The 27,977-nt window shown below is 37.9% G+C and overlaps 6 protein-coding genes across 7 annotated transcripts; 2 read left to right on the top strand and 4 right to left on the bottom strand.

Annotated features, from left to right (window-relative positions):
• Positions 1 to 393: 393 nt before the first annotated feature.
• SIP4 (SOS3-interacting protein 4) lies at positions 394 to 2,610 on the bottom strand. Its single transcript, XM_008245238.3, has one exon. The coding sequence runs from the start codon at positions 2,194 to 2,196 to the stop codon at positions 802 to 804; it is 1,395 nt and encodes a 464-aa protein (XP_008243460.2). The 5' UTR covers positions 2,197 to 2,610; the 3' UTR covers positions 394 to 801.
• Positions 2,611 to 6,415: 3,805 nt separating this feature from the next.
• LOC103341567 (FAD/NAD(P)-binding oxidoreductase family protein) lies at positions 6,416 to 8,286 on the bottom strand. The gene has a single exon (XM_008245148.3). The coding sequence runs from the start codon at positions 7,980 to 7,982 to the stop codon at positions 6,537 to 6,539; it is 1,446 nt and encodes a 481-aa protein (XP_008243370.2). The 5' UTR covers positions 7,983 to 8,286; the 3' UTR covers positions 6,416 to 6,536.
• Positions 8,287 to 11,661: 3,375 nt separating this feature from the next.
• CHAL (allergen-like protein) lies at positions 11,662 to 13,651 on the bottom strand. Its single transcript, XM_008244959.3, has 3 exons — positions 13,028 to 13,651; positions 12,848 to 12,891; positions 11,662 to 12,167 (listed from the first exon to the last, which is right to left on the bottom strand). Exons 1-3 carry the CDS (start codon positions 13,137 to 13,139, stop codon positions 11,910 to 11,912), a joined length of 414 nt encoding a protein of 137 aa, XP_008243181.1. The 5' UTR covers positions 13,140 to 13,651; the 3' UTR covers positions 11,662 to 11,909.
• Positions 13,652 to 17,966: 4,315 nt separating this feature from the next.
• LOC103341309 (MYB family transcription factor) lies at positions 17,967 to 20,468 on the top strand. 2 transcript variants are annotated; one of them, XM_089044018.1, is made up of 2 exons: positions 17,967 to 18,389; positions 18,844 to 20,468. In XM_089044018.1, exon 2 carries the CDS (start codon positions 18,853 to 18,855, stop codon positions 20,179 to 20,181), a length of 1,329 nt encoding a protein of 442 aa, XP_088900144.1. In that variant the 5' UTR covers positions 17,967 to 18,389; positions 18,844 to 18,852; the 3' UTR covers positions 20,182 to 20,468. The 2 variants fall into 2 exon arrangements, with proteins under 2 accessions (XP_088900144.1, XP_088900143.1); XM_089044017.1 differs by having other exon boundaries at positions 17,967 to 18,393.
• A 237-nt stretch (positions 20,469 to 20,705) lies between these two features.
• OFP17 (ovate family protein 17) lies at positions 20,706 to 21,361 on the bottom strand. Its single transcript, XM_008244743.2, has one exon. The coding sequence runs from the start codon at positions 21,359 to 21,361 to the stop codon at positions 20,810 to 20,812; it is 552 nt and encodes a 183-aa protein (XP_008242965.2). The 3' UTR covers positions 20,706 to 20,809.
• A 1,252-nt stretch (positions 21,362 to 22,613) lies between these two features.
• Positions 22,614 to 25,173, top strand: LOC148921363 (uncharacterized). The gene is made up of 5 exons (XM_089042083.1): positions 22,614 to 22,819; positions 22,910 to 23,112; positions 23,402 to 23,500; positions 24,001 to 24,094; positions 24,209 to 25,173. Exons 1-5 carry the CDS (start codon positions 22,627 to 22,629, stop codon positions 24,217 to 24,219), a joined length of 600 nt encoding a protein of 199 aa, XP_088898209.1. The 5' UTR covers positions 22,614 to 22,626; the 3' UTR covers positions 24,220 to 25,173.
• The last annotated feature ends 2,804 nt before the right edge of the window (positions 25,174 to 27,977 follow it).

Here is a 27,977-nt window from a genome sequence, read left to right as displayed (position 1 = left end):
ACCTACTGGTGATTGGCTTGGCCTACGAATTTCCATTCCATGTGTATTTTAATCATTTTGCCTCTAAGAACACAGGTAAGCTAACCATTAAACCTATTTTTCTTTTTTTATTATTTATTATATGATTATGGTGCCTGCTGCTCAGACCAATTCAATGAAATTCTAGGTAGAAATCTGGCTGCTGGTCCATAATTGATATTACTCCATCATATCATCTCAATCCCTCTCATCCCTAATTCAGCTCAAACCGAAGATTCCTACTTGGAAATCTCCTGAGATTCGAACTTGAAATCTTTTCTTCATTGAAAAACGAAAATGCTACTAGACTAAGAACTAGTTACTAAACTCGTTTTGAGAAGAAAAAATAAATCAATATGAACAAAGACATGAATATTTTGAAAATATAAACAATGAATTAATACAATTATACAAGATGCATTGCAAAAAAGAGTCAGAGTAAGATTAGAGTTAAATCTAACCCTTCATTCTCTGTTGGTGTTGCCCTCCTCATCACTCACACACAGTCTTCTTCTGTACAACAACTTGTACAATTGTCTATTAACTGACTATTATAATCTTTTGATCTAATCCCATATATATCCCAGATTACAAAATCGTCTAGTAATCTCTTTTATTAATCCCTCCCCGTACAAAAAAACGCAAGCACGACAACACATCACCACCATAATTCCTTTTTCTTTTTCTTTTTTGTCTGTAAGTTGTAACCAACCCATTTCCATGGAATTAATTATTTATTTATTTACATCCAAAAAACGACCTGTCGTTTGGGATCACCGATGTTCAGTCAATCAACTGGGCAAGCGACGAGGACGAAGAAGCGGCAGACGAAGAAGAAGGAGTTGGTAATGGTGGTGATATCTCGTGATCATCTGGGCACATCAGATGAGGCCTGAGCTTGTTCTTCCACATCTCCCTGTAAGGTCCAGCGTCGCCACCTGTCCTCCTAGCCTCCACCACCACGAGATTCTCAGTCAATCTGTAAACCTCGACCCCGATTGCCAAATTACCATTCTGCCCCTCCATCTCCAAACCCCACTCCTTCTTCCTCCTCACCCTCAATTTCTCAGCCTTCGCGAACGCCTCCGCTCTCTCCACCACCTTCTCCACCGTCTCCTCCAACACGAAACGCTCACCGTCCTCCGCCGAGCCGTACGAATGGTCGTCGAACAGCCCGGACAGGTCCAGTCCGGCCGAGAACGATATCAAATCGAACGCGTTCAGGCTCGTGACGACCTTCTGGTCCTCCTCGCCTCCTCCAATTTTGCTGTCGTCCATGGAGCAATCTTCGTCGTAGAACTTGATCTCCTTGTACCCGCCTTTTCTGAACCATGGGTCCTTTAAGATCTCGTCGACCGTGATCCGGGTCGCCGGGTTCGTATCCATGAGGCGGCCCAAGAACCGCTTCAGATCAGACGACATCCATTTCGGGCACCGGAACTCGCCTTTGTAAATCTTCTTGTACATCGCCATCAGATTCGGGTCGTTGAACGGCAGATACCCAGCGTTCAGCACGTAGAGTATGACGCCGCATGACCACACATCCACCTTCGCTCCATCGTAGCCTTTCTTCGTCAAAATCTCCGGCGCCACATAAGCGGGAGTCCCGCAAAGCGTGTGGAGGAGCCCGTCGGGTCGGATCTGGTCCGTCACGGCGCTGAGCCCGAAATCCGAAACCTTCAAATTCCCGTTCTCGTCGACGAGCAAATTCTCGGGCTTCAAATCGCGGTGGTAGATCCCGCGGGAGTGACAGTAACCGACGGCGGAGATGAGCTGCTGGAAGTATTTACGGCTGAGATTCTCTGAGAATCGGCCTTTTGAGACCTTAGCGAAGAGCTCGCCGCCCTTGACGAACTCCATGACGAAGTAGATCTTGGTCTTGGAGGCGAGGACCTCGTAGAGCTTGACGATGTTGGGGTGGCGGAGGCGGCTCATGATAGTGATCTCGCGTTTGATGTTGGACATGAGGCTGGTGCCGGTAAGCTTCTTCTTGTTGATGACCTTGACGGCGACGCTCTGGCCGGTGCGGACATTGCGCGCGTGGTAGACTTTGGCGAAGGCGCCGCAGCCGAGGAGCTTGCCCAGCTCGTATTTCCCGAACAGGGCATTGTCAGGGACGCGCGGCGCTGGCGGAGGCCCCTGGGGAGGCTGCTGCTGCTGCTGTTCGATCTCTGGCATCGTGGGATGCCGGGGAGAGACCGAACCGGGTGTCGGGTCGGTCAGGGTTATGGGTTTTGATTGGTTGAAAGAGAGAGACAGAGACAGAGATATAGAGAGAAAGGGGGTTCGGAATTTAGGGATTTTCGTCGGAGGAGGATGGGAGTTTAAATTTAGAGGAAAAGGTGGAGGTTTTGAGAGGTTTCAAGAAATGGAGAGTTTTTCGGTAGAAGCTTCGGTAGAGGTTGAGTTTGTTGGCGTTTGGCTTTTAAAATGGGGAGGATATTATCATACGCGGGAGAGAATTAACTATGTGATTATTGCAAGCCCAAAAATAAATAAATAAATAAATAAGCAAAACACCCTTTTTTGTTTGAATTATTTTTATTTTTTTAAAACTAAAATATAAATACTGGTTTTTTAATTCTGTGGAGGGGCATGGAAGAGATTGGCTTCCACATGCTGCGGCTTTTGTCGTAGTTTGAAAGACGAAAGAGACGGGGTTGGTACGAGAGTTACCAACACGGCGGTGCCTAGAATATTGACACGTCGGTGCCGCCCGCGGTTATACGTTAACTACAGCGTGCACGTGAGTGTTTTCAGTAAAACTATACAAGCCTGTTTAATAATACTAGTAATGATGCAGGAGCATAGGGTGGATCAAGATAGATATTTATTATTTAATTAGTTATTTCATGATATATTGTTATTTTCTTATTCAGGTAATTTTAAGATATCTTTTATTATTTATGTGTGATTTTATAATTAATTAGTTTACTTTTGGATCAAGCAATCTTGGTGCCCAAGTCTTGTAAAGCCTATAAATAAGGCTATTGTAATAGTTGTAAAAGATGGGAATATTGATGATTAATGAAATAGTTTATTTGTGGCATGGATTTGCTACGATATATGTGAGTTTGCACTAGCCCTAGATTTTGGTGCTCGTGTATGTGGTTGGTGACCTGTGTCCTGACCTCGATTCCCATCAATTGGTATCGGAGCTATGACTCAAGATCTGCTTTATCGAGGAGGTTTTTGGATGGAGGGTCGTATTGACAACTACAACGACATGGAGAAAATTAGGAGGATGCTACAGCAACTTACGGAACACGTCGCTCGCATCGAAGCTCGAACCCAAATAGGTAAGAGTTACGGGGAGAGATCGTGAACCATTATCTGAACCGAGTAGCTCGCATCGACACTCTAAGCCGTAGGAGTCTCGGCAGAGTCTGAGGATAACCCTTTTCATTATTGCGCCGCTGTGTGAGTCAAGTGAAGAGGGCACGGTTATTCTCATTGTGTCTTTGAAGGTATAAATAGATTTGGTAATTTTGGTGCATCTTGTTATTCATCAAAGTTATTAAATTTGGATTTGCCTCCAATATTTGATCCTTGCAACTGTGAAAATTGCAATGAAAATTGTTTGGGTGTTCAAAGCAATTTTTATAAGCAATTTATTGATCAGAACAGTGAAGAGATGAGAATTGAGAAAACTTTCGAAGATATTATTGATTTTTTGGGTATTAATGTTTTCACTTGGAAGGTTGCCAAAACTCTAGTTGATTTTGTCAATCGGTTGAAAAGATTCTAGAGAGAAACATTTGCATTGTTAGAGGTTGTAAGAAGAAGCCAAGAATAACGAAATATTCTAAATATCTTTTTATTTGGAAAGGAAGGTTTCAATTGGATGCTAAAATATCCAGAATTAATATGAAGCAATTGAATATTCTACTCAAATTTTCCTTAATCAAATGCTTGAATTCGAGGAGGAATTCTTTCCAACTAGGGGAGTCTTATGTAGGAGCATAAGAGTGTATCAAGATAAATATTTACCATTTAATTAGTTATTTCTTGATCTATTGTTATTTTCTTATTTATGTAGTTTTATGATATCTTTTATTATTTATGTGTGATTTTATAATTAATTAGTTTACTTTTGGACCAAGCAGTTTTGGTGCCCAAGTCTTGTAAAGCCTATAAATAAGGCTATTGTAATAGTTGTAGAGATGGGAATATTGATGATTAATGAAATAGTTTATTTGTGGCATGGATTTGCTACGATATATGTGAGTTTGCACTAGCCCTAGATTTCGGTGCTCGTGTATGTGGTTGGTGACTGTATGTGGTCGGGATCAGGATACAGGTCACCAACCACATACACGAGCACCAAATCTAGGGTGCAAACTCACATATATCGTAGCAAATTCATGCCACAAATAAACTATTTCATTAATCATCAATATTCTCATCTCTACAACTATTACAATAGCCTTATTTATAGGCTTTACAAGACTTGGGCACCAAGACTGCTTGGTCAAAAGTAAACTAATTAATTATAAAATCACACATAAATAATAAAAGATATCCTAAAATTACCTAAATAAGAAAATAACAATATATCATGAAATAACTAATTAAATGGTAAATATTTATCTTGATCACTCTATGCTCATCCATCGAACTCCGGTTGAAAGAATTCATCCTCGAATTCAAGCCTTTGATTGAGGAAAATCGAGTAGAATCTTCAATTGCTTCATATTAATTCGGATCTTTAGCATCCAATTGAAACCTTCCTTTCAAATAAAAAGATATTTGGAATATTTCGTTATTCTTGGCTTCTTCTTACTCCATCTAACACTGCAAATGTTTCTCTCTAGAATCTTCAACCGATTGACAAAATCAACAAAGTTTTGGCGGCATTCCAAGTGAAAACATTAATGCCCAAAAAATCAATAATATCTTCGAAAGTTTTCTCAATTCTCATCTCTTCACTGTTTTGATCAATAAATTGCTTATCAAAATTGCTTTGGACACCCAAACAATTTTCATTGCAATTTTCACGTTGCACAGGATCAAATATTGGAGGCAAATCAAATTTAATAACATAACAAGATGCACCGAAATTACCAAATCTATTTATACCTTCAAAGACACAATGAGAATAACGTGCCCTCTTCACTCGACTCACACAGTGCAATAATGAAAGGGCTATCCTCAGATTCTCGAGACTCCCGGCTTAGAGTGTCGATGTGAGCTACTTTCAAATAAAGGTTCGCGATCTCTCCGTCGAACTCTTACCTATCGAGTTCGAGCCGATCGGCGGCGGCGCTTCGTAAGTTGTCAGAGCATCCTCCAATTTCCTCCATGTCGTTGTAGTTGTCAATCGACCCTCCATCCAAACCTCCCGATAAAGCAGATCTTGAGCCATAGCTCTGATACCAATTGATGGAGATCGAAGGTCAGGACACAGGTCACCAACCACATACACGAGCATCGAAATCTAGGACTAGTGCAAACTCACATATATCGTAGCAAATCCATGCCACAAATAAACTATTTCATTAATCATCAATATTCTCATCTCTACAACTATTACAATAGCCTTATTTATAAGCTTTACAAGACTTGGGCACCAAGACTGATTGGTCCAAAAGTAAACTAATTAATTATAAAATCACACATAAATAATAAAAGATATCCTAAAACTACATAAATAAGAAAATAACAATATATCAAGAAATAACTAATTAAATGGTAAATATTTATCTTGATCCACTCTTATGCTCCTGCATCAAGTAAGTAAAAACAGTAAAAGTAAAACTATTCATTTCTCTCTAAGGATTGTACTAGTATTAGTTGTTCACGATGTCGTGAGTTGTTGTGAGTCGTTGATATTCGTGTGGCTTGTAATGTATCAAAACAGGTGACAGGTCACCCATGACCATAACATAGATAACATTGAAATCTAGATTTTGAATGGGGTAAAGATTGGTAACCTACCTTGGTTTGTAAAGCAGCGACGCTGTTAAAATGAGGTAAGAGGTTGCCTAAACAAGAATAGCACCGCTATAATTATTGTATGTACCGTTTATGTAACCATATAGGCAGGCATAAGGACAAATCGTATCTGATAGTTGCAAGAAGGTATAATAAAATATCTATGATGAAGGCTTATTTTGTGTTCCCCATTTGCGATGAGAATTTTGAATGTTCACCACAATAATGGTTTCTGTAAAGGACTCCATTTTTGTTTTGTTTTGAAATCATGGAAGCGCGTAACAATATCAAACAACTTGTGAGCACAGTAATGCCATGATGTATTGATTTGCTCATGAAGTAATCACAACAGAAATGTTCACCAATATATATATATATAGCACGACTTAGGGGTGTGAGCGCAATCCCTTCTAACATTGATTTCTCCGCAAAAATAATAGGTATTTTGAGAATTTGAGCGTTACAATAGGTTTAGGGAGTGTAAATTAATAAAAGAGAAATTGGAATATACAATTTTCAACAAATGAAGTGTAATTGGAAAGAAAAAAAAAAGAAAAAAAGAAAAAAAGGAAGAAGTAATAAGCCTAATCAACCCGACTCAAGGCATTATCTCTAAGTAAAGTTTCCGCCGCTCTCCTTCCCGAAACCAAAGCGCCATCAAATGTGGCAGTGGTCCAATGGTCACCACACACATACACACCCAACCCGACTCGAGGGTCTCTCGTTGAATTGAGCGGCGGACATTGATTTGGTTGTGCAAATTTAATCCGATACGTTCTCAAGTGCCTCCATGATCTCACCATTGAATTCCCAAACCAATCTGAGAGCTCCCGAACAACTTGTGTCGTCAGATCATCATCATCCACGCCCTCAAAATCTCCGACAAGCGAAACCGATACCAAAGCCTTATCTGCTGGGCCATAAGAAGGAGCCACATTGGTTGCGAAAAACATATTATTCACAATACCCTTGCCCGATCCATTGAGAAACAGAACCGGGTCGCTGACTGGAATGTTGGCTCGGTCTGCAGTGAAATACAAACAAACAGTACTTCGAGCCGGTTTGATTCGAGCCGGTTCGTATACCTTTCCCGCTAAAAGCTTATTCGCCTCAGGTTGTTCAACTGCTACTATCACTCCGAGCTCGCTTTTCAAAACCTCTCCACTCTCCAGTCTCACGCTGGGCGACGACAAAGACTCGTCGTCGTCGTCGAAATCAATTGAAACGACGCGGGAATTGAAAACGAGGGAATCGGACGGCAATTTTGCCGCCAATTGTTGGGGGATCGCACCAATGCCGTTGGATGGGAGCGTGTTGTCGCCGAGGGCTAGACACTTGAAGATGAAATCGAACAACCTGGACGTCGTCCCAAGCTCTTTATCGAAGAAAATGCCGCCGAAAAACGGCTGAAAGAATCGGCCGATAACCGAATCGGAAAACCCGATTTTACTCAGCAGCTCCATCGTGGATACTTCTTCCCCGGAAGAGAAAATCTCCTCGTCCGATTTCGTCAAGACCCGAAATCTCGTCAATCCGATGAGCAATTTATCTGGAATTGATCCGATTGGGTTGGCGAGGGACTTGACGGAGGCCCAGAAATCGCGAAGCGGGTCGGCTACGGTGTGGAACCGACCATCGTAGTAAATGCGGGCGCCTGAGTAGAATTTGCGGAGATTCAGGGCATTGTAGTCGAGAAGGTTCTGGGCTTCCGGGTAGGCAGTGATGAATATTTGGAAGCCGCGGTCAAGGAGGAAGCCTTCGACGACGTCTGTTCGAACGCGGCCGCCGACGGCGTCGGAGGCTTCGAGGAGGAGGAAAGGAGTGTTTTGAGAGTTTAGGTGGGTGGCCGCGGCCAGTCCGGCGAGGCCGCCGCCTATGATTATAGCAGGGGATTTGGCGGGGTTTTGTGGGGATTGGGATTTGGGGAAATCGAGAGTTGGGTTTAGAGATGATTGGGGTTTGAATTTGAAGCGGAGGAGGGTGGGATTTGAGGAGCATGATAGCGGAAAAGGGAGAGTGATCAGTTTCATTTGGGAAAGATGAAGAAGTTTGTTTGGCTGATGGAAAAGTGGCTTATCTTCTCATACAATTGAAAAGATAATCTTGCGAGCACTTGCAGCCAGCCATTATTTTGATTTTCCATTTTGTTCTTTTCTTTTCCCCATTCTGTTTTTTTTTTTTTTTTTGGGAAAAATTTTGAAACATTATTTTGCGCCACCTTAACTCTGCTTTTTTAGGTCTTGAAAAATACTGCTTTCTAGGTGTTCAATTAAAGCCTTGTTCAAAGAAGTTTGAACATTACTCGAATATTAAAAAAATACTTACTAAAGTCATAAGCCAATGCAAATTAATTCACTATTTTCGTTCTTCGTTCATTATCAATTGATTCTCGGTTGAATGCTCACATTCTAATATGATATCAAGAATTAAGTTATTCACACAGTAAATCCAATAACCTCATATACTATCACATTATCCAATAAGATGAAAAAACACGTCACACGTAATGCTAGTCTACTCGAAAAATATTCGTCTTACTTGAGAATTTCTCCTCTTAGGGGTTGCTATAAATTGCGACTTCAACTATATAGTGAGGACCAGGAGCAACTGATGTGAGAATATATTTAATTAGATTAAATTAATCGAGTACCAAAATGGACTGCAAAGTCGGTACCAAAATGTCTGAAAATTAGTCATAGATTATTTGGGGGCGGTGTTTAAAGGTCAACAAGTTTTTAATTGTAATTTGTATGGACCAACATGTTAGGAATTTTGAATTTAAGCCTGACGACTTAAAAATACAGAGTATAAAGGAAATAAACAAGGGAGACGTATTGCATACGTATTTATGTGTACTTGATGCTTATACATGGCATGGGGGACGATTTAGTCGTAGCAATAACACACGGTAGTTAAATTGATTGGCGTGTTAGGTTTGGAACTATAGCTTTCTCATTAAGTTATTATTGAGACTTTTTCGAAAGTTTACTAGTCGATCTCGACACGCCACGCAGTTGGTTACTTTGAATATAGTCTGAATATTAAGATCGAATACTAGTTGATCTTGACATGCAACACCTGTTGGTGACTAGTAACAAGTTCAGTTTTGCGGATGAAAATTAGTCGAGACGCAGGCAAGTTAGCTCAAACACCTCTTGATTACAAAAAATATATATATATATATATTAATATAGAAAGTTGGAACTAGAAACACGACGAATTGGACATTTTACATAAACGTATCCTACTCATAAACTTTTTGGACCCAAATTTTGAAAGTTGAACATCTCCAATTCAAATGTTGCATTAAATAAATAATTAATTAAACACAGGAGCCACAAGCTTATTGTTCTTGTACTGTAACATCAACCATATATGTATATGAAGGCGTCAATGAATCGGGCCCCCAACAGTACAGTAATGAATGGCCAAGGGCCAAGCTTGAGTTTTGAAACGCAATCGCGATTCAATTGGAGAATAAAATATAAAGTCATGGATATACATGTGGTTTTGAAAAGGAACAAGGAACCACAGTGACTGATGTCAGAAAGGGATTATTTAAGCTACAAGAGCCAGGTGCTCGGTTGACATTGACATCTCACAAGTATAGTACAATTTAATTCAATCCCTTTCTTTTAGGTGGTGAGTGGTTAGCTTTTATCCTTTTCCTAGGAAACAAAACTCACATGCAATTTCTATCTCCTCATCCCTCAAACTTACAAGCAATTTTAGATTTTCTCAAGGAGATAGGGGAAGAAATCTTGTCTTATGTGCAATTTTTCAAGTGAATTATATGAAAACTGAAGAAAGTTTAGATTATCGTGTTTAAAATAACTTTTTATTTATTTATAAACTATTATTAATTTTGGTGTTAGATTAGATTTTGATTTTCAAGTGTTTCTTCAAAAAGCGTTTTTATAACCTAAAGTACTTGTATATTTTTCTGATAGTCAAAAAACGCTATTAGCTTTTTCAAAAACACTACTAAGCAGACTCAATTTATTAGTATTTCTTTTTCAATATTAAAATATGTTTTAAGTTGGAATTGTGCTTTTAATAACAAGTAAAAAACACGAGGCTTCACTACACGACATGGCGTCCTACGCAACAAATTTTCTTGTCCACGAGCTCTCTCATGGTAAAGAAAAGAATCCTCAAAAGTAAAAGGCGAGTGACTCTGAGTGTACCAAACCAACAAAGCTGGTGGTCGTCGTGGTTGATAGTCCATACGCGTGCCGCGTGCCCTCATTTCCAGACGAGTCACGTCACGTGAGCAAAATAGGGACTGCATGAACAGTGAAAACATTGCTTGAAACTTCGTGGTTCTTTCTTACTTCAACTTCACCATCAATCCAAGGGGTCCCTATGTATCCCGTCTATTGTCGTCTTCTTCGATCTCTTATTGCCCTAGTTTTGTCCATATCCCTTTTGTTTGGTCTTCTAACAACGCCACAAATTAAATATTGAGTCGCGCTACCGTTACACCAGAATAGTTGTATTCAAAATGTACTGTGAAACTCAATTGCATTAACAGTTTAAATGTTTGTATCAACAATCGTGCTAGCACAGTTCTAACTTTATATTATATTGAAGTAACAAATTTTGGGTAGACGGTAATTTCTCTTTAAAACATGGAAAATATGGGGTTTGTTTATCAATTATTGTATACCAAACATCTTGGTCTCCCTGTCAATGAAACCATTTTTGACCCAAATAAATAAACAAATAAAACCGCCACGTCAAGTAATGTGTATAGGTAGACTTTTTGACAACTACTATTTCTTATTATTATATATGATTACCCACCGCCCACATGTATATTTGGGATATTTACAAGTGGCAACTATGCTCTACATTTTTGTGCCGCTATAACACGCAATTGGCCCCTTTGAAATTTGAAAATCAAGTGGTGAGTAAAAGGATTATTATATACATATAAACAAGCACTTCCTTTTCAAACCCATGTCCAATTTCAGAGGAAAGGTGAGGTCCATACTCAAAAGTTAACGCTAATGATACGGTAAGCAACTGACTATTAGTCTAATGATATTTTTCTTTCAAATATTTAAAAGACGTTAAGCCTTTGTAACGTTTAGTAAAAAGAAAACATGTTAGATATAAAGAGCAAGGCCCATTAAAAACATTCAAATAAGAGCTTGTTCCTTCTTAACGGGGCCCATTTTGGCAAAGGAAAAGAAAACAAGGCCCACACCTTTCATTTTTCTTGACAATTAGATGGTTAAATGTTGGATTTGTGCTCAAAGCCAATTTCATGTTTCCATCAAAATTTAAAGCAGCAAAGCCTTTAAAAAGAAAAAGGTCTAGAAATTGATCTAGTTTGGCCTCAACAAGGAGAAAATATTACGGTAGTATGATGAGATTCCTAGCTGGGTTGAGGCTACCTTTGATGATGATTTGTTAAGAGTTTCTAGAACTCGTACTCTTTATCGTTTAATTTTTGTGTGTCTGGAGATTAATCCCCCTTATTTTACCAAAAAAAAGAAAAGAAAATATTACGGCATTATAACCACGTGAGGCATGAGTTGATATTAGGACTTGGAGGTCCATGTTCAAAGTGTTGTACAATAAAATTAACTTCTATTTGTTTGAAATATCAATTAACCCATTAACACAATTTGAGGCACTATCGCTTTAGGAGGTTTCAACCTGCAGAAAGAAGCAACAACCATTTCCTTCTCAAGCATCATGTAAATGAACTCAAAACACAGCCACAATAATGCTTGGCACAATATTTTCCATACCGATCATAATACAATATACTCGGTCAAATTGTTAACGTATATATATTTTTCTACACAAATTGAAGTCCTATAAATATTCCTTTTTTGATTAACAATAAGCATGATCAGGCTAGAAAGTAGAGACTTTAGTTGTAACACAAACAAAATAATATCATTAAGCATGAATCATGATATATGATCATTATTCATACATTTTCATGGCATGTACAGCCTGTTGCCACATTTGCACCTCCAAGCCTCCGGGTAATACTCTGTCGTCACCGGCGTCCCAGGTGGCACTGGCACGTGAACCGGCTTGCACGGGGTGCACCTGCCGCACTTGGATGTGCACCGAGGCGGCGACGATCCAGGTCCACTCAAGTACCTCCTTGCTATGCTCAGCGGAATGTTCAGCCTCTGCTCCCTCATATTGATCCTCCCCTCCATGTAATTGCCACTTTGCTTCCCAAATTCCTGTACCAAATTAGAATTAATCTCCCAATAATTAGCAATTATGGCACAATTAACACCAACCCTTTTGCGCACACAGTTTTTTAATTATGTGCACTGACCGCTGAGTGTGGTCACAATATCTCACATGTCATTGCAGCTTCATGAATGCTAACGTGCGCCCGGCCCCAAGAACAATTTGTTCACGGGAAGTCAGGCTATAGAGCATGGTTTGCAGGTTAGGCGCTGAGCACAGCAGGCGCAAGTTACCGAGATGCATTAGAATTTTCAGAAGAGGACAATAAACCAGAAGGAAAAAAACCTAAGTATTTTCTTCTAAGCTGTGTGCTAATTTGCGCCAGTGTGCAGTGTGCTTCTTATTAGCTGACTGAGCCTACTACTACTTGACCATTTTTCTGAGGATGGACCACAGCAAGAGGACCACTGCCCTCAGTGTGTGCTACTTATCACCCATCATGGTGGCTTGATCAAATATAAAAAGATATATAGTCTCTATTTTGTTGTATTTGTCTTTTGAATCTCATATGCAGTCTATATCAAACACAGATTGAGTCAAACTTGGTCAATGTTAGAGACTTGTTATTAATGTGATTCATATGGGAAAAAGAAATGACATAAAGAAGCAAAAATGCTCATTCATTTTGAAAGTAAAAGATAAGATTATAAATAATGGACCAACCCACCTGAAAATATGTACCAGCTCTAGCTTTCAAGGCACACCTGCTATCTGCATTTTAACACAAGGTAGATAAATGTGTTAAATTTCAGAGAGACAGACGAGCGACTTATTAAATGAGATTAGCTAGACAGAATAGTGGTAGCTGAAAGTAGGAGAAATTGAATTGGGAAATTTGATTGTTTACCTGGACATGTATTTGAGCTGATGGTGGTGAATAGGGCAGAAATTGAGAGTAAGAAGAAAAGACAGGGCTTGCTGATCATAAACCTTAGTCTGTGCAGTCTCTTCAACTCCATGAACAACAAGAGGGAAGCTCAGAAAACCCACCAATGGCACAAGAACACAACTTTTTCTGATATTAACTGAGCTCTAGCAAGCTCTCTTTTTTCGCTCTGAACCCTTTTTTGAGACTAACTAGGTTCCCATGTTGCCACTGTCATCTCAGCTCCTAAAGCCTCCCCTTTTCAACTCTCTCTCTCCCTCCCTCTCTGTTCTGTGAGTGGGATGGTTGTATAGGTGGAAAAAGTAGGGATGGTATATTTAACCAGATGGAATTGTGTGACAGAGAAAAGTGTTACTTGAGAGAGAGAGAGAGAGAGAGAGAAACTGAAAAAGAAAGGTGAATCTATGAGGATTGTCTCTTCCTAAGCTTTGCCATGTTTGGTTCTTTGATTCTCTTGCAGGCTTTCTCTACTGTCTTTCTACAATTACAAAACCCAGAAATGCAAAAACAACTGCTGCTCTGCACTCACTTTTCCACAGTCTACACTCTTCCCCCCCCCTGTTTTTTTTCCCCGACCTCTTCTCACAACCCCCACCTTTGTTTAATAACTGTATCTTCCTTTATTTTTTTATTTTTTTTATTTATATAAAAAAAATACTTCTGCCTCATCCTTTTTCATTTCTTTAATCTTTAATGTCTTGTATTAAAAACTCATTTTTCTTATAATTAATATTACCAAAATATCTTACTGCATTAACAAATAACATGTCTCTCCTAATTAAGTCATCTCAATCATCATTTTGGGTCTCACTCATGGGTGCAACGATGTTTAAACAATGAGGAAGGTACATAAATCTTCCTTTCGAATTCACATATATTAGATTGTGATTAATCAACACTCTAAAAGAGAAAGGTAAACCCGTTAATCTTACAGTACAACCGCGTTCCCATAACAAATTCGTAGTTTAGAAAAATCCCAATGGGGCATGCATCATATTTAGAAGCGGTTAACATAAAGAACTTGGTAATTAGGCACCTCTTTTTTCTTTTTGTTGTATATTTGTAAGTTGGCAACTTATAGAAATTGTTGCAGCATTATCATGCACACCAACCATCTTTCAGGACTTAGATGCCTCTGTTTAAAAACCCCAATTCCCTTTTTACCCTGTTTGCTTTGGACTTTTGGGAAAAACAAAAAGTACATACTGTCCTGTAATATGTAGCAGTGGACTTGAAAGACTTCCATGAAACAGTATGCTATCCCCGATTAATAACGTTATGATACGCGTGATAACACTTTCACGTGATATGACATTATTAGTGCTATCCTGTTGTAACCAAGTATTTTCTCCTGGGGATGAGAGAGGAAGGCATTTGCCATTTGGTCTATGATGAGATTAATGAGAGATTGCCTGGTTACTGTTTAGCATCTAATCAAAGCTGCTGTGATGAAACATCCCAAGCCGTTAACCTGTGACTCTTCTGGCAACAAAAGGATGGGATGGGATGGGATTGTCTTGGCTTACTGAATCTGATCAAAATTGGCTGGCCACTGGACCCTCCCCTATAATCAACGAAACCTGTAGATTCCAAAGGCAAATCAGGTGTGGACAAATCGTCCAAACAAACAAGCATGAAAATGGTGAATGTTTGGTGATGGGTTTTGGTAAGTGCCACCATGTAGGACAGTATATAATTCACAGTTTGCTTGTTCTTCTTTCACATGGTTTTCTAACTTTCTACACGTCTCTGATTCAACTCATGGTTTCAGAATGCCTTTTCTGATGTCCCCTCCTCTCCCTGGCTAAATTTCCAAGAATGAATAAATTAACCTAAAAAATTTATTGGCTTTGAATGCATAAGATCATTTAGAAGACAGAATTAATGGCAAACTTTCCCATCAAGTACAATACTTGAAAAAGAAAGAGCATGAATTTCAAACACAATAAGATAAAAGATATCTGAGGAAAAGTTACTTTTGCTTATCCATGATCCCATGAGACATTACAAAGTGATCATCACTGCAGCATTACAAAGTTAAGCTTATAAGGGAAAAAAGAAGAAGTTAAATTTGCTATTTGGAAGCTAAATCTCTTATCTTTCTCATGGAATTAATGATGGAATAAGCATATGTACTCTTTGGGGAGATAGTGAGATGACAGACCCCTGTGTTTTCCTTTTTCCTAACATGAATTGCCGAAAGACAACGACATAGACCTTGGACAAATTATTCAATATATATACAACCTTATCTGCAGCCACTCTTACCGAACTAACCTTCCATTCTGCAAACATTAACATTTCAAATAGATGGCTTGACCACTTGGCTCTTTGCTTTGGAAGTAGCCATTTCCACTTACCTGCCCATCACAGTTTGACATACATATAGAATTTCCTTTTGTTTATAATGAGTTATTTTTGCATACATATCAATCCGTGACTTACAGGAATGAGAAATCGAATTTCAAAGGGATTCTTGTGCCATGAAGTAAAGACACTCAAAAACCATATAGAACAACACATGTTTTAACTTTATTACTCTTATTGTCCCTAGCAATGAATAAGCTGTTTGGTGCAATCGTGGGCGTTGGTCAATGCAGATGTGGAGAGAAAAGGGAAATTAACTTATTAAGCCTCTCTGCAAAATTGCAAACCTGCTCTTGTTTCCATGCTTTTGTTTCTGCTCTATAGGCCTCTGATGCTCTTTGCTTTCTTAGGCTTCCTCTTTGCTAGTAGAAACCAAGTCCAACAGTCATTGTCTCACATATATACATGTGTATGAATATAATCCCACTTAGTCAAATGTGAATATAAATTTCAAACTTGAATTAAATTGGCCTTTGTCCCACCACAGCTTTGGCGTTTGATTGATAGAGAGATATGGGAAATGTATGGGTTAAATGCGTGGGCAAACAATCCTCTCCTGTCTGACAGGCCCTCTGCATTTCACATTTCTTTGAACAAAGCTGACAGCACTATTGTGTGATTTTGACATATGGGACTCACTATGAGCTTATTAATATCATACAATTTTTTTTTTCTTCAGGGCTTTCTTCTTGAAAAAGGACACTTTAGCGGGTATTAAATCTTTGGTCAGGATTCAATCCCTCTTGCGTGGTATACATCATACACATAGAATTTTGCTAGATTTCCTCAAATCTGAATGGTGTCATACTCATACATACTTTAATAAATGGTTGGTGCCCATGGTAGGGTATTGAATTCTTAGAAAGAGCTAAACTTGTGAACACTCTTTCGCATACGAGTGAGCTACTCTTAGTTGTGAATACATATATAAGACTTATTACTATATTGAACATCTAAAAAATCATGAGCGACTGCCTTTAGTATTTCTCTTTTGAAGAGTACTGAACAACAAATCGGACCTTCAAATTAATGGACGATATTCTCACTCCCTCAATGCGATGACTCCAATACATGTAGTGTAGAAGTGCAAATAATATCTGCATTTTCATATTTTATTTGTAGTTCTCCATCCAACATTACAAGGTTTTCATATATCTTTTTCTTGAAGGTGTTGTGTCTCCATTTGTCCAACCCCGTTCATGATCTTAGATTTAAAGAGGCCTACCATATCTTGTTCATTAGAAAATAGGACCACAAAAGAGGTCTACCAAAGCATAACTCACCGTCTTATCACAGACAAGAACCCCACCAAGCTAAATTGAGTATATTTCAAACTTGTTATTTGACCATGCAGTTGATACTTGTACTATTCCGGAAGAGTGCAAATAACACTCCCATAGTAACAAATATTATTTTTACTTCTTCGGTTCAGTGCAAGAATACAAGCGAAAAGAGCGTGTAACACTTTATTTTTCATAAGAAATTAAGAATCAAAATTGAAATCGCAAATTAATGGAATGTTATTCACACTATCTACCATCTATCTTATGATTTTGTATTGGTAATAATGTACCAAGACTAAGAACTATTAACTAATTAAGAGTTCCATATGTGAAAACAGGAAGAAGAAAAAAAAGAGAAGTGAAGGAGATGACTAGGATATAGAGGAATGCAGGTGGGAGAGAATAAAGACGGCCCCTCCACCCCTCTTCCTCATTTTTATATCGTTTTCATGAGCTTGGCTTCATGCAAACTCTCTCAATATTTAATGCTTTGAAGTTTTGGAGTTTGCTTGCATCTCTCTCCCACTTTCTAACATTGTACTCACTTCTTGTCCCTTTTAGGCATACATTTACCAACACATCCATTCAGCTCAGATTCTTCACGTGATCATGCATTTTAAGTTTAACCCATCTCGACAACAAGGCAAACTTCTCTTCTAAGTTCTAGTTACACTTTCCACTTTACAGTTTCTAAAACTAGGCCTTCATCCTATCCAAATTTGGTTTTCCTACTAAGAGGCCTTGCCCCTAAAAGCCTTTCGAAAAATCATATGCGTTACGGGTGTAAAAATAACTCATAAGCTCGAACTTTGATCCTAAATTAGGGGTATGAATCCAAACTTATCAAACTCAAACAAATTTGAATTTGAAATATTGTAGATAATATTAAATTTGACAATGTAATTTAGAAACGGATAACCATCTAGTTTAGTGACATTCTTAACATTGTTGGAAAAAAATGGTAATGAGCTAAACGGGAAATCCGACTATAAGCCCAAAACCGGACTATGAACCCAATATCACTCAATCCAGATCACCTTGCTGGTGATCAGCACTGAGCAGTTAGCTTTCCACACAGGTCCAGCTGAAACGACGTCGTCTCCTATTCAATTTCGATAAACGGCTGCGATTGAATCTGGAAATCCAAAGCAGCAGAAAATTGTCACAGCGGCATTGGGTTGCGTAACGCTCAGAGCCTCTGACACAGAAATTAAAAGAAACTCGCGTGCGGTCCCTAATTCTTATAACTTTTTGGTAACTACGTGCGCCTCTTTCTCTAAAAATCTAAAATTAAAAAAAGCAGGAAAAAAAAAATTTGAGAGAGAGAGAGAGCAAGAATTTCAAAATGGTGGCAGGCAGAGCAGGAGGGTTCTTCAGAAACACAAACAGTAAAGATTCCAAGTTGGGTTTAGCTCCCTTTCCCATAAAATAAATAAATATTATTTTAAAAAAAATCACCAAACTTTGAACCTCGCATCACATTTTTCCAAACACCGCGTATATGTGATTTGCAGTATGAATGCTTTGCTTAAAATATGATTTTATGGCATCTACTGCTGCTGCACTAAACCAAACCCCCTTCAAGCCTCAACCCATTTGTTCAGACTGGACAGTGGAGACCAACAACACGATATAGCTCTTGAAACGCCGTCGTTTAGCTCCTTCACTTGCTGGTTTGTAAGTTTTCGTTTTGTGAATCCCAAATGCTGTTGTTGTTGTGCATGTACTCTACTCTGCTACTGCTGCTGCTCTAGAATCGCTTCTCTTGCTGTCTGGCTTTTGGGTTTTGTAAAAGTCTGCTCCTTTTTGAGTTTTGTCCTCTGCCCTTTTTTGTATTTTTTGTGCTTTGCTGTTACTCAAGTTCTACATGGTTGGCTTTGTCCTTGTTGAAATTTTGGTCTCTGTTTCTAGTTTGATTTTGGGTCTTTGATCCTCAAAAGGGCTTTGCATTATTTTGGGGTTTTTGGTGTATATAATACTCGTGCAACTGTGCAAGTGTTATATTAGTGGGCTGTTTCTTAGCCGGGTTTCATGGATATGCTACGCCCATTTTGAGACAAAAGTGCTGTTAGTGCCATTGGTATTCAGATCTGCAGTATCAGTTCTCAGTGTTTTGACCTTTTATAGGAAGAAGGAATGGAGTTTGCTACTACCAAACCCCTTAAACCCTCCTCAAACATATCTGATATTGTCTCCAAGTTTGCCAAAGTTTGCAAGTTGAGATCCATTGGTGTGTTTACCTCTGAAAACCAAGATCACCATCACCAGCATCCCAACAACCCCAACAACGTTAGAGTCCCTTTTGGTGAAGATGGAAGTGATGTGACCGAGGATACAGAGCGTGATGGCGTAAAAATCCATCCCCAGCCCATGGAAGTTACGAGAACAAGCAGTATGTGTGGGGATGCCGAGTTATCCAAGTTGTTTGACATTGTGTCAGCTCTGAAATTAGCTTATATCCAGCTTCAGGAAGCTCATGTACCCTATAACCCGAAAAAGATTGTAGCTGCAGATGAACATTTTATGGCTGAGCTTGAATCTCTCTGCAAGATTAAGCGTGTGTATAAGGAGACGCAATGTGTGAAGCCCAAGTCTGATTCATCTCATTCCGCTATCCTGAGGAAGAAGGTTGAACTGAATGAGAAGCTGCTGGAAGAGTTGAAGTTTCAAACGGAAGTTAAGAACTCTGATATAATCTGCCTGCAACAAGAGCTCAGAGATTTGGACTTGGTGAATGTGACACTGGCTGAGAATGTAAGGCAGATAAGTTTGCAAAGGAAGAATGCTCGGGTTTTGAACATTACTACATTTCAGGATGCTTACAGAGCTGCGTCAAAATCCATTCATGATTTTGCAAAGCCTTTAATTAGCTTGATGAAAGCTTCAGGCTGGGATTTGGATCTTGCGGCAAAGGCAGTGGAAGTGGAAGCTGCATATTCAAAAAGGTCCCACAAGAAGTACGCATTTGAAGCCTACATTGCAAGGAGAATGTTTTATGGGATGTCATTGAAAGCTTATAATGTGGATGGTATTATGAGATATGATGACCCAATGGATGCCCTGATAGAGAACCCAGATTCAGATTTTGCCAGATTCTGCGGAGAAAAGTATCTACTAGTTGTTCATCCAATGATGGAATCATGGTTTTTTGGGCATCTGGATCACAGGACACTTGTATTGAGTGGCAAGCATCCAAGGACTTCATTCTATCAAATATTTGTGAGAATGGCAATGTTGGTTTGGGTTTTACGTGGCATTGCACCTTCGATAGATTCTGAAGCAAAAATATTTGCTGTCAAAAGAGGAAGCAAATTCTCAGATGCTTATATGGAATCTGTGGAGGAAGATGGCAAAGGTGCAGCTGTCTTGGATGAAGGACAAGTCGAGTTTATGGTCATGCCTGGATTTAGAATTGGAGAGACAATTGTGAGGTCTCGCGTGTATGTTTCAAAACCAAAAATGTAATCGTCCCTTGGTAATGTTTACAGTTCACTGACCAACTGGTAATTCAGCTGAACCTAACTTTTGTTATGAAATGTTAATATAGTTAGTTCAACTTAGCCGAGAGCAATTGTCGGAGTTTTCCAAACTACAGCTGGTAGAGTTAAATCGATTTAACTCTCAAATCTGAGTTTGTAATGTCCAGTTTTCAAGTTTTGACATATCTATATGGATGTGGTAGACTGCAAGAATCTGGTTAATCACTTTCTAAACTGTAAATAGACATCTATATGGATATTGTTCTTGATTTCCATGTGTCTTTTTATTTCTTTCCGGAATTTAGTCATAGCCACTTTCTTCAACTTTGGGAATGCATTGCTTGTTTCTTGATTCATTTGCAGAACTTCTAATGATGATTGCTTTGGAGTACAATACAATTTAATCAGATTGTGCGTTGAATTCTTTTGGATTTTGTTTGTATCACCTGCAAACGAAATCAATATTTTGCTTTTCTGAAATGGTATCCTTGAGAGGATTTGGTGCCTTGGTGAAGAATGAAGCAGCATGATAAAATATATCATTTCCGCATTTACATGCCATATTACAAAAAAATTATGCCTTTAAAAGAAAGAATTTGAATATTGAAGAATCACTATGAACTTTCATCACTGCTAGTGGAAAACAAGTCCTTGCACAGCTCTCCATAGAATCTACCAACCAAATCAATGAAAACAGGGCTTTTCAGGTTCTTCCAGCAGTAGAGAAGCTCTTCCACATCCATTAAGTCCCTCACTTTCCCTTCATCAATAATCATCTCCACCAAATAGTTCTCAAAACTCCTGCATGCATCTTGCACCTCTTCATGACCCGAAGCCACTGGTTCTCCAGCCATAGCCTTCAAATAAGCCGGTGTAATGGGTGATGGATAATGCCTTCCATCACCTCCTTTTTCAGAGAAGCTCTTGAGTGCTGCTAGTCTGTCCATCCCTTTTGGCTTCCGGGTTGAACAGAAAGCTGACAGGAACCCCGTTATCCGATTCTTCTTCGGAACCTTTTGAGCCTTTTCAACTTTGGTGTAATGAGGACGAGAGTGAAGGGCTCTTATAAAGAATGGTTTTTTGAGTTTGAATCTGAAAATTTGTAACAAGTTTCTGCATGGTTTGAGTAACTTGGATCTTAAGGCAATTGGTGCCTTCAACCTCATCTCTAATGATTGGAAGCAGAGTGAGATTGAAGGGATGGTGATTCTGTTGCCTTTTTGTTGCTTGTTTTGGGAGCACTGCACAAGTGGTGTGTGCTTTTGCTTTTGAGAAAATCTCTGTTGTAACAACAGTTGGTGTAACAAAAGGAGAGAGGGTTTGTGTTTTTGTTTTTGCTTGGTGGATTTACATAAAGATGGAGGGAGACTTTGTGCTTTGTTCATTGGGTGCTAATATTAATATTAATACTAAAAATTAATATTAATGGGGTTCACGTATTGGAAGTCAAGTAAGTGGCAAACCATGAAATGAAGTAAACCTCTCTCTCCTCTTGATTTTTTTTTTTGGGTTGAGAAAAGTCCTAATTTTCAGACTGGGTGTCATTAGCTGCGTTAACGCGGCTTTTGGACCTCTCTCCTCCAAAAAAGGTGTTGAGAATTTTAAAAAACATCTCCACCAATGTGCTCTAATGTCATGCTTCCTATATTTTAGGAAATCGTATTTGATTGTATAGCCTATATCCAATATAAAATGCATCTCCCACAATGTTTTCTATTGTAGTTAACCAGCAATGTTTTTATCATAATTCATAAAATAGAACAAAACACATCCTTAAGGTGTTCTTGCAATCATGCCTTTAAATTCCCGTCTAACGTTGCTTATTTGGGATCATAAGTTATTATATTGAAATAAGGACCAAGATATTAACTTTATATTTCTCTTAAGTTTGAATACTAGTGTTATTAGAAATTTAACTCATCTAACATATAATGTAGTTAAAATAAAAAGAATAGAGCTTAACCTTTAAAACATCTTTTCAAACCCACAAAAAATAATAATAATAATAATTTGCCTTAAAAAGAGAAAAGAGCTAATTTTAAAGTAATTTCCTTGTCGTGTTTATTATCAGAATACAAACATGAATGTATAATAGTTTGAAAGAAATACACGGACAGAACAGCCTAAATGAATATTTAAACCGTATTCCCGCACGGCTATACTGTTTATATATATTCGAATATTTATAGAGTATAGCCGCGCGGCTATAATCATATTGTATTGTCGTTGTCGTTGGTAAGGTAAACATGTCGTATTTTTAAAACGTATAGCCGGTCGGCTATACTGTTTAAATATATTCCAATATTTAAATAGTATAGCCGCTCGGCTATACTATTTAAACACACTTCCTCCCTCTGCCAACTCCGCCAATTCCAGCTCAAGATCGCTCACTTTGGTCTTGAAGCTTTATTTTTTCTTCAATTTTTTACCCATGATTCTCATTCTTAGCTTTCAGCTGAAATCAGTAGTCTTTTATAACAAGTTGTTTCTATGTCCATGTTTTCACCATGTTCAGTGCTTTAATAGTTGCAGTTCAGAAGAAGAAGCCGTTTCTAAAAGAAGGGAGCTTTCCAAAGAGAATGCAGATGGCGAGGAGGCTACTGTGAACTCTTGGGACGCTAATGGTATCGCTTTTAGTTTTACTTCGTATTCAATTAGATGCCGAGCTTCTGTTTTGTGACATCACTTGTTTGTAATCATAATGGCAATGACAGACGATCATCAAAATGGTCCTCCTTTGTCTCCTGCGAAGGTGGATGGGGAAGGAGACACAAGTCCTCTTCTTTCGCTGGTTAAGCTGACAAAGAGTGGTTTGCTTCTATTTACCTTCCCCAAAAGCACTTCTCCTGACGTTGTTGATAGATACTGTATCCAAAATTATTCATTCTGCGGAATCCGGGAGTTGTGTTTCACCCCTGTGAGTAGATAATTTGCCTGTTTCTCACACATCATATTTTCTTTTAGAAACAGTTTATACAAAGTTGTGATTAATTTGTTTGAAATTTTTTTTCTGTGTCTTTGACTAACATTAAACATTATGCATTTCAAGAAATGCATTTTTAATCAATATCCCACGGAAATCCCAAATGAAAGAGTAGCTACAGTATTCTCTCATCCAATTGTTCATGTTTCAATAGAATCCATCTCGTGCCTCCTACAAATTTTAGGTGAGACTAATTTTTCTATGCAATGATCCGCGCATGCAGGAAGCTTATAATACTGGAGATTACATCAATGCTGTTGTTTGTAGACAGAAAGCAGAAAATATAAGTAGTGTATTGTACCCCGATAACCGTTTGTTTCAGGTTTGCTTGTTTCTTCTTAATGCAGTTATTTATTGCTTATTTATAATATATTTTGAATATGCGTTGTATTGTATCAAAAGATGATATGTTCATGCAGAAACTGGCTACTTCAATGAGATTGAGGTTTTTATAGATGCTGGGACAGTTAGCATTCCTTGTTAAGAATTGTACAGATAGCTTGAACTCTCAAAACTTTAGGATTTTGGAGTATAATAATCATGCTGTGATTTCCCTGTCCAACCATGTAAACATTAAACATCTTTGAGGTCTTGGGTGCATGATAGTTTCTTTCTTTTCCACCATTATGTTGGAAATCATGTTCACTTATTTGAAGAAAGAAACATGGTTTTATCATTATTGTTCTTTTTTTCTTTATCTGCATGTTTCTGAAGCAAATGTACTCTCTTAGAAGTTTGGAGAAAAGTCATCAACTCGGTTACCTGGTTTCCATGTCTTTGTCTCAGCAATTTGACCATTAATTACCATTTGATTTGACACAGTATCCGATTGGCAAACCTGGCGATTGTATGCTCCCATACTGTGAATGGTGTTTCCGAAGTACATTCAGAATTGCTAAAAGCAAAATTATTCAAGGTACTATATGTTCCTTGCATAGTCATCTTTTCCCTCGGCTTATGACAAAGCTGAAGATCTCAAATTCTTATGATACCTTATATTAGGTCATCTGACACCTCTTCTCTTTCACAGGACCTCTATGAGCTGTGGCCTCAGAAACTTCAATGCAAGACAACTGGTGTTCCCCAGGTATAAAGTTCATAGCATCTTTTATAAAGTACTTGCTAGTTTCATTGACTATTCATTCTGTTCATAGCATCTTCCATATTTGTTCTTCTTTTTTTGTTGTTGTTGGATCAATTGAAGTGAAGCCACAAGACTCAGGTAAGATACACATTAGGTTTGTTTATTCTAAATTTCATTATTCCCTTTCGATTTAATTTCTAGGGTTTTAATTGATGCTTTGTGATGAATTTTATGCTTGTATCGGGTTAAGTAAGGTCAACATTCATCACAAATACAAAAGTACGAGTACTCTTAAATACGTATATAGATCCAATAGGCAAAAGTACAAGCTTTTCCATATGCCTTTCCCTTCCTAGCTCATCAGCTGTCACGCTCTGTCTTTTACTTTTATGATGAGGTTAGCTTGCCAATCTTTGACAGCTATTATGATTCCATTATACCCTCCATAAACATATCGTAAATACCTTACTCTAATTAACAAATTAATTAATAATTTGTCTAACCGTGGGATTCTTTTCTTATTCTCTTTGTTTTGTTATATATCCCAGTGTTCTGTCAAGGACTCACATCACAGCTAGAAGAATTAATCACCATTCACCATGTCTTTGTTTTATATAACAGTTTCTTGTTTTATACAGTGGCGTACATATCAAATGAAAATGCTTTGTGTGATTCTAGTGAGTGAAAATAGGAGGATGACGGTGTGCATGTCAAATGAAAATATTTTGTGTGATTTCAGTGAGTGAACATAGGAGGATGGTAGCTTGATTTTTTGCTATATTAGAGGTTGATGCACACCAAGAAGATGGTCTGGTAGCACAAAAAATGGAGGCATTGATAAATCATATAGCCGCCAATTTAATGAGCTCATTTACTAAGAAATTGTATATGATTCCTTGTTTATTGTTGTTAATACCATATTATTGACACTATATTTTTGCTATGATATTTTATTTATTTTATGATTAAAATAATGTTTAGGGTGTGATGGAAACATATTTAACACAAAAAATATGTAAAAGAAAGTGAAAGTACTTTTCTTTTTAAAAACACTTGAATAGAAAAAGTTATTTCAACATAGTGCCATTTTTAATCATTATACACAACTCACAATACTTTCACACAAAAATTTATCAAAAACTCATAAACTAATTATTGTATCAACATCACTTTTAACAAAAAGTTTATCAAACACCAAACTATTTTCGTTCACAGTTGATTTCTCTCACAAAAAATTTGACAACGATTATTTTCACAACACAACAATGACAAATTGACTCTAAACTTTGGTCGAATTAAAAAAGGAAGTTTGAAAGACTGAAGTTTTGAGAGAGAGAGAGAGAGAGAGAGAGAGAGAGAGAGAGAGGAGGAGGAGGATTGAGCTTTAATCTTCAAGGAAAATGGTGAGAAAAGGGAGAGAGTAAGGAGCCGAATCAATTTTAGAAGGTCTTGTAAGAGTATTACCACTTTGGTTTGCTAAAAAAAGGAAGAAGGAACTTTCTCTTATTTTTAATGAAATCTGAGTTCAAGATATCATTATGAGATTCTCTGAGTGACACTAGTGCAAATGACAAAGAGAAAGTGACTTATTTTAGACCAAGCTTTTTTAACCATAACCTCAGACCCACACGCAAGTCGAAGATTGATTAATATGTAATTCATCAAACATTACTTTCAAAACGTCTCGTCTCCTCATACATGAAATGTTCCAAATATTCCAGATTCATTGCTCCCACTAGATCCCAATGCATGAATCTCTCGTTTGGAGAAACACTTATATGAGACGGGAATAGCATTATTAGCCAATTATAATATGCCACGTCTAATAACTTTTTCACATAACAGATCATAATTGATCGAAAATAATAAAATAATACTATAATAATTACGGGCTAGCAATAATAGGGTACATTAATAGTAACATTTCATACAAGTTTTTCAGCTCGGTTTGAGATATAAAGATAAGAGGATTGATTGATTGAACGTTTCTCCTAAATTATCGAAAGTCTTTAAAATAATAATAATAATTACGGGCTAGCAATAATAGGGTGCTAGTGGTACCATCGTCCCAGTCTAGTCCAACTTGTTGAATGGGCTGAAATGACCTAAAGTCAGTTAAAATTTGGACCATGGACACTGAGAACTGAGATGGGTTATTCTGACCTATTTCACAGGCCTATACTAACCCTCAAAAGAAAAACAAATAAAAACAAAGGAAAATAATTGGAATGTATTGTTCAAGGAGTCTTAATCTTCAAGTTGGCTGGGACCAATTGTTGTGAAGGGATATTTTAGCAGTTGATGTTATTTCATATTTTAAGATGTTGTTAACAAGCAGTATGTTTATTTTTTCTCTGTGGGGACAACTCTTCTCTCCTTCCTTTCATTTTCTGATATTTACTTGGTTCTTAATGATGTTAAGATTTCTTTTGATGCCATCGCAATGCATTTAAACTCTTCACACAGGAGTCAATATCAACTCGGCTTGATGTCCCCTAGTTTCGAGCATTAGACAAGGGGACTTTTAGTCTAAAGAGAGGAGAAGAAAATTAAACATGCACATGATTTATAAGAGCATCTCCATCCACAATGGTTAAGTCTAGGATAAGAAGTAATGTCACTATTCACGTGAATAGTGACCTTGCCATTAATGGTCCAAATGGCAGTTTGTTAGCGTGTGTAATTCACGCGTCAGCGGTAAAAAATTTGAATTACCGTGTTGTGGCGTTAGCGTAACGTCGGTCTTGGCGTCCGACCCTCGAAGCCGGCAAAACTTGCCCTTGGGCTGCTCGGGCTGGTGGGACCCAACTCTTGCTCGGGCCTCTTCTCTCGCAGGAGCTGCTCTAAGTTATAATGTATCAAACTAGTTCCGTTACTGACGAATTTGTGCGATTTCTAATCAGTAGTTGATGCAATGTGAGTCTCATATAATAATAAAAAATTACCCATCCGTGAGTGAGGAACTGACCATAGTTGCGGTTTACTCTCCAAATTCCAATAAAATCCCTTAGCAGGGAAAATAGAATAACAAGAGCAACAACTTACAATACATGATAATGCCTAATAACAGTGGTGAAAATTGGTCAGCCATAGCTTTTCCAGCCATGGCTTTAGGAGCAGGTGGGCCTTGTGGAAATTAAGCACTTGGAAAAGATATGGAATATCATCATTTGTGAAGCATGAAATTATGGGAAGATATACAGCACTTAGTAGACAAATATCATCATTAGTGTTGGCTCCTTTAGGTAAACAAAAGGAGGAGGAGCCAGATAGGTTTTTTTTAAAAAAAAAAATTAGAAAAAAAAAAAAAAGGTTGCCAATCCTTCAAGAGACAACAACTCATTTGTGGTATGAAAGAGCCAGCACAATGCCTATAAAGCACCAATAAATCCAAGCTCTAATTTGCTTCTTTGTTTATATTATATATTATTTTATATTGTTAAATATAAAATAAAAAACAGAACCCTTCAAGCTTAAGTTGTACTAAATAAACACAAATATTTATTCCCTTAAAACAACTTGTACTATGTAGCTTTGGTTCTTTTCAACACTCATTTTACATTTATCATTTAAAAGGTCACTTGCAACCATTACAAATATTCTTCTTTTTGAAACAATAGAAAAGAAACAACTTAAAATAATAAGAAAATAAAAGAAAGGAGACAAGAGATATATTTACAATCTCTTTTATGCTTGTTTGGATAAGTAGAAAGGA

This window comes from Prunus mume, linkage group LG1, assembly GCF_029339155.1.
Source record: "Prunus mume cultivar Tortuosa linkage group LG1, ASM2933915v1, whole genome shotgun sequence".
NCBI classification, from domain to species: Eukaryota; Viridiplantae; Streptophyta; class Magnoliopsida; order Rosales; family Rosaceae; genus Prunus; species Prunus mume.
This window is presented reverse-complemented; position numbering and strand designations above follow the sequence as displayed.

Excerpts from the sequence above, each read along its gene's own strand:
- SIP4 (XM_008245238.3), bottom strand. The coding sequence starts at position 2,196 with ATGCCAGAGATCGAACAGCAGCAGCAGCAGCCTCCCCAGGGGCCTCCG.
- LOC103341567 (XM_008245148.3), bottom strand. The coding sequence starts at position 7,982 with ATGAAACTGATCACTCTCCCTTTTCCGCTATCATGCTCCTCAAATCCC.
- CHAL (XM_008244959.3), bottom strand. The coding sequence starts at position 13,139 with ATGGAGTTGAAGAGACTGCACAGACTAAGGTTTATGATCAGCAAGCCC. Across the intron at positions 12,892-13,027 it reads CAGCTCAAATACATGTCCAG|ATAGCAGGTGTGCCTTGAAA; the intron begins GTAAACAATCAA and ends GTTAAAATGCAG. Across the intron at positions 12,168-12,847 it reads GAGCTGGTACATATTTTCAG|GAATTTGGGAAGCAAAGTGG; the intron begins GTGGGTTGGTCC and ends AATTTGGTACAG.
- LOC103341309 (XM_089044018.1), top strand. The coding sequence starts at position 18,853 with ATGGAGTTTGCTACTACCAAACCCCTTAAACCCTCCTCAAACATATCT.
- OFP17 (XM_008244743.2), bottom strand. The coding sequence starts at position 21,361 with ATGAGGTTGAAGGCACCAATTGCCTTAAGATCCAAGTTACTCAAACCA.
- LOC148921363 (XM_089042083.1), top strand. The coding sequence starts at position 22,627 with ATGATTCTCATTCTTAGCTTTCAGCTGAAATCAGTAGTCTTTTATAAC. Across the intron at positions 22,820-22,909 it reads GAACTCTTGGGACGCTAATG|ACGATCATCAAAATGGTCCT; the intron begins GTATCGCTTTTA and ends TGGCAATGACAG. Across the intron at positions 23,113-23,401 it reads GGGAGTTGTGTTTCACCCCT|GAAGCTTATAATACTGGAGA; the intron begins GTGAGTAGATAA and ends CCGCGCATGCAG.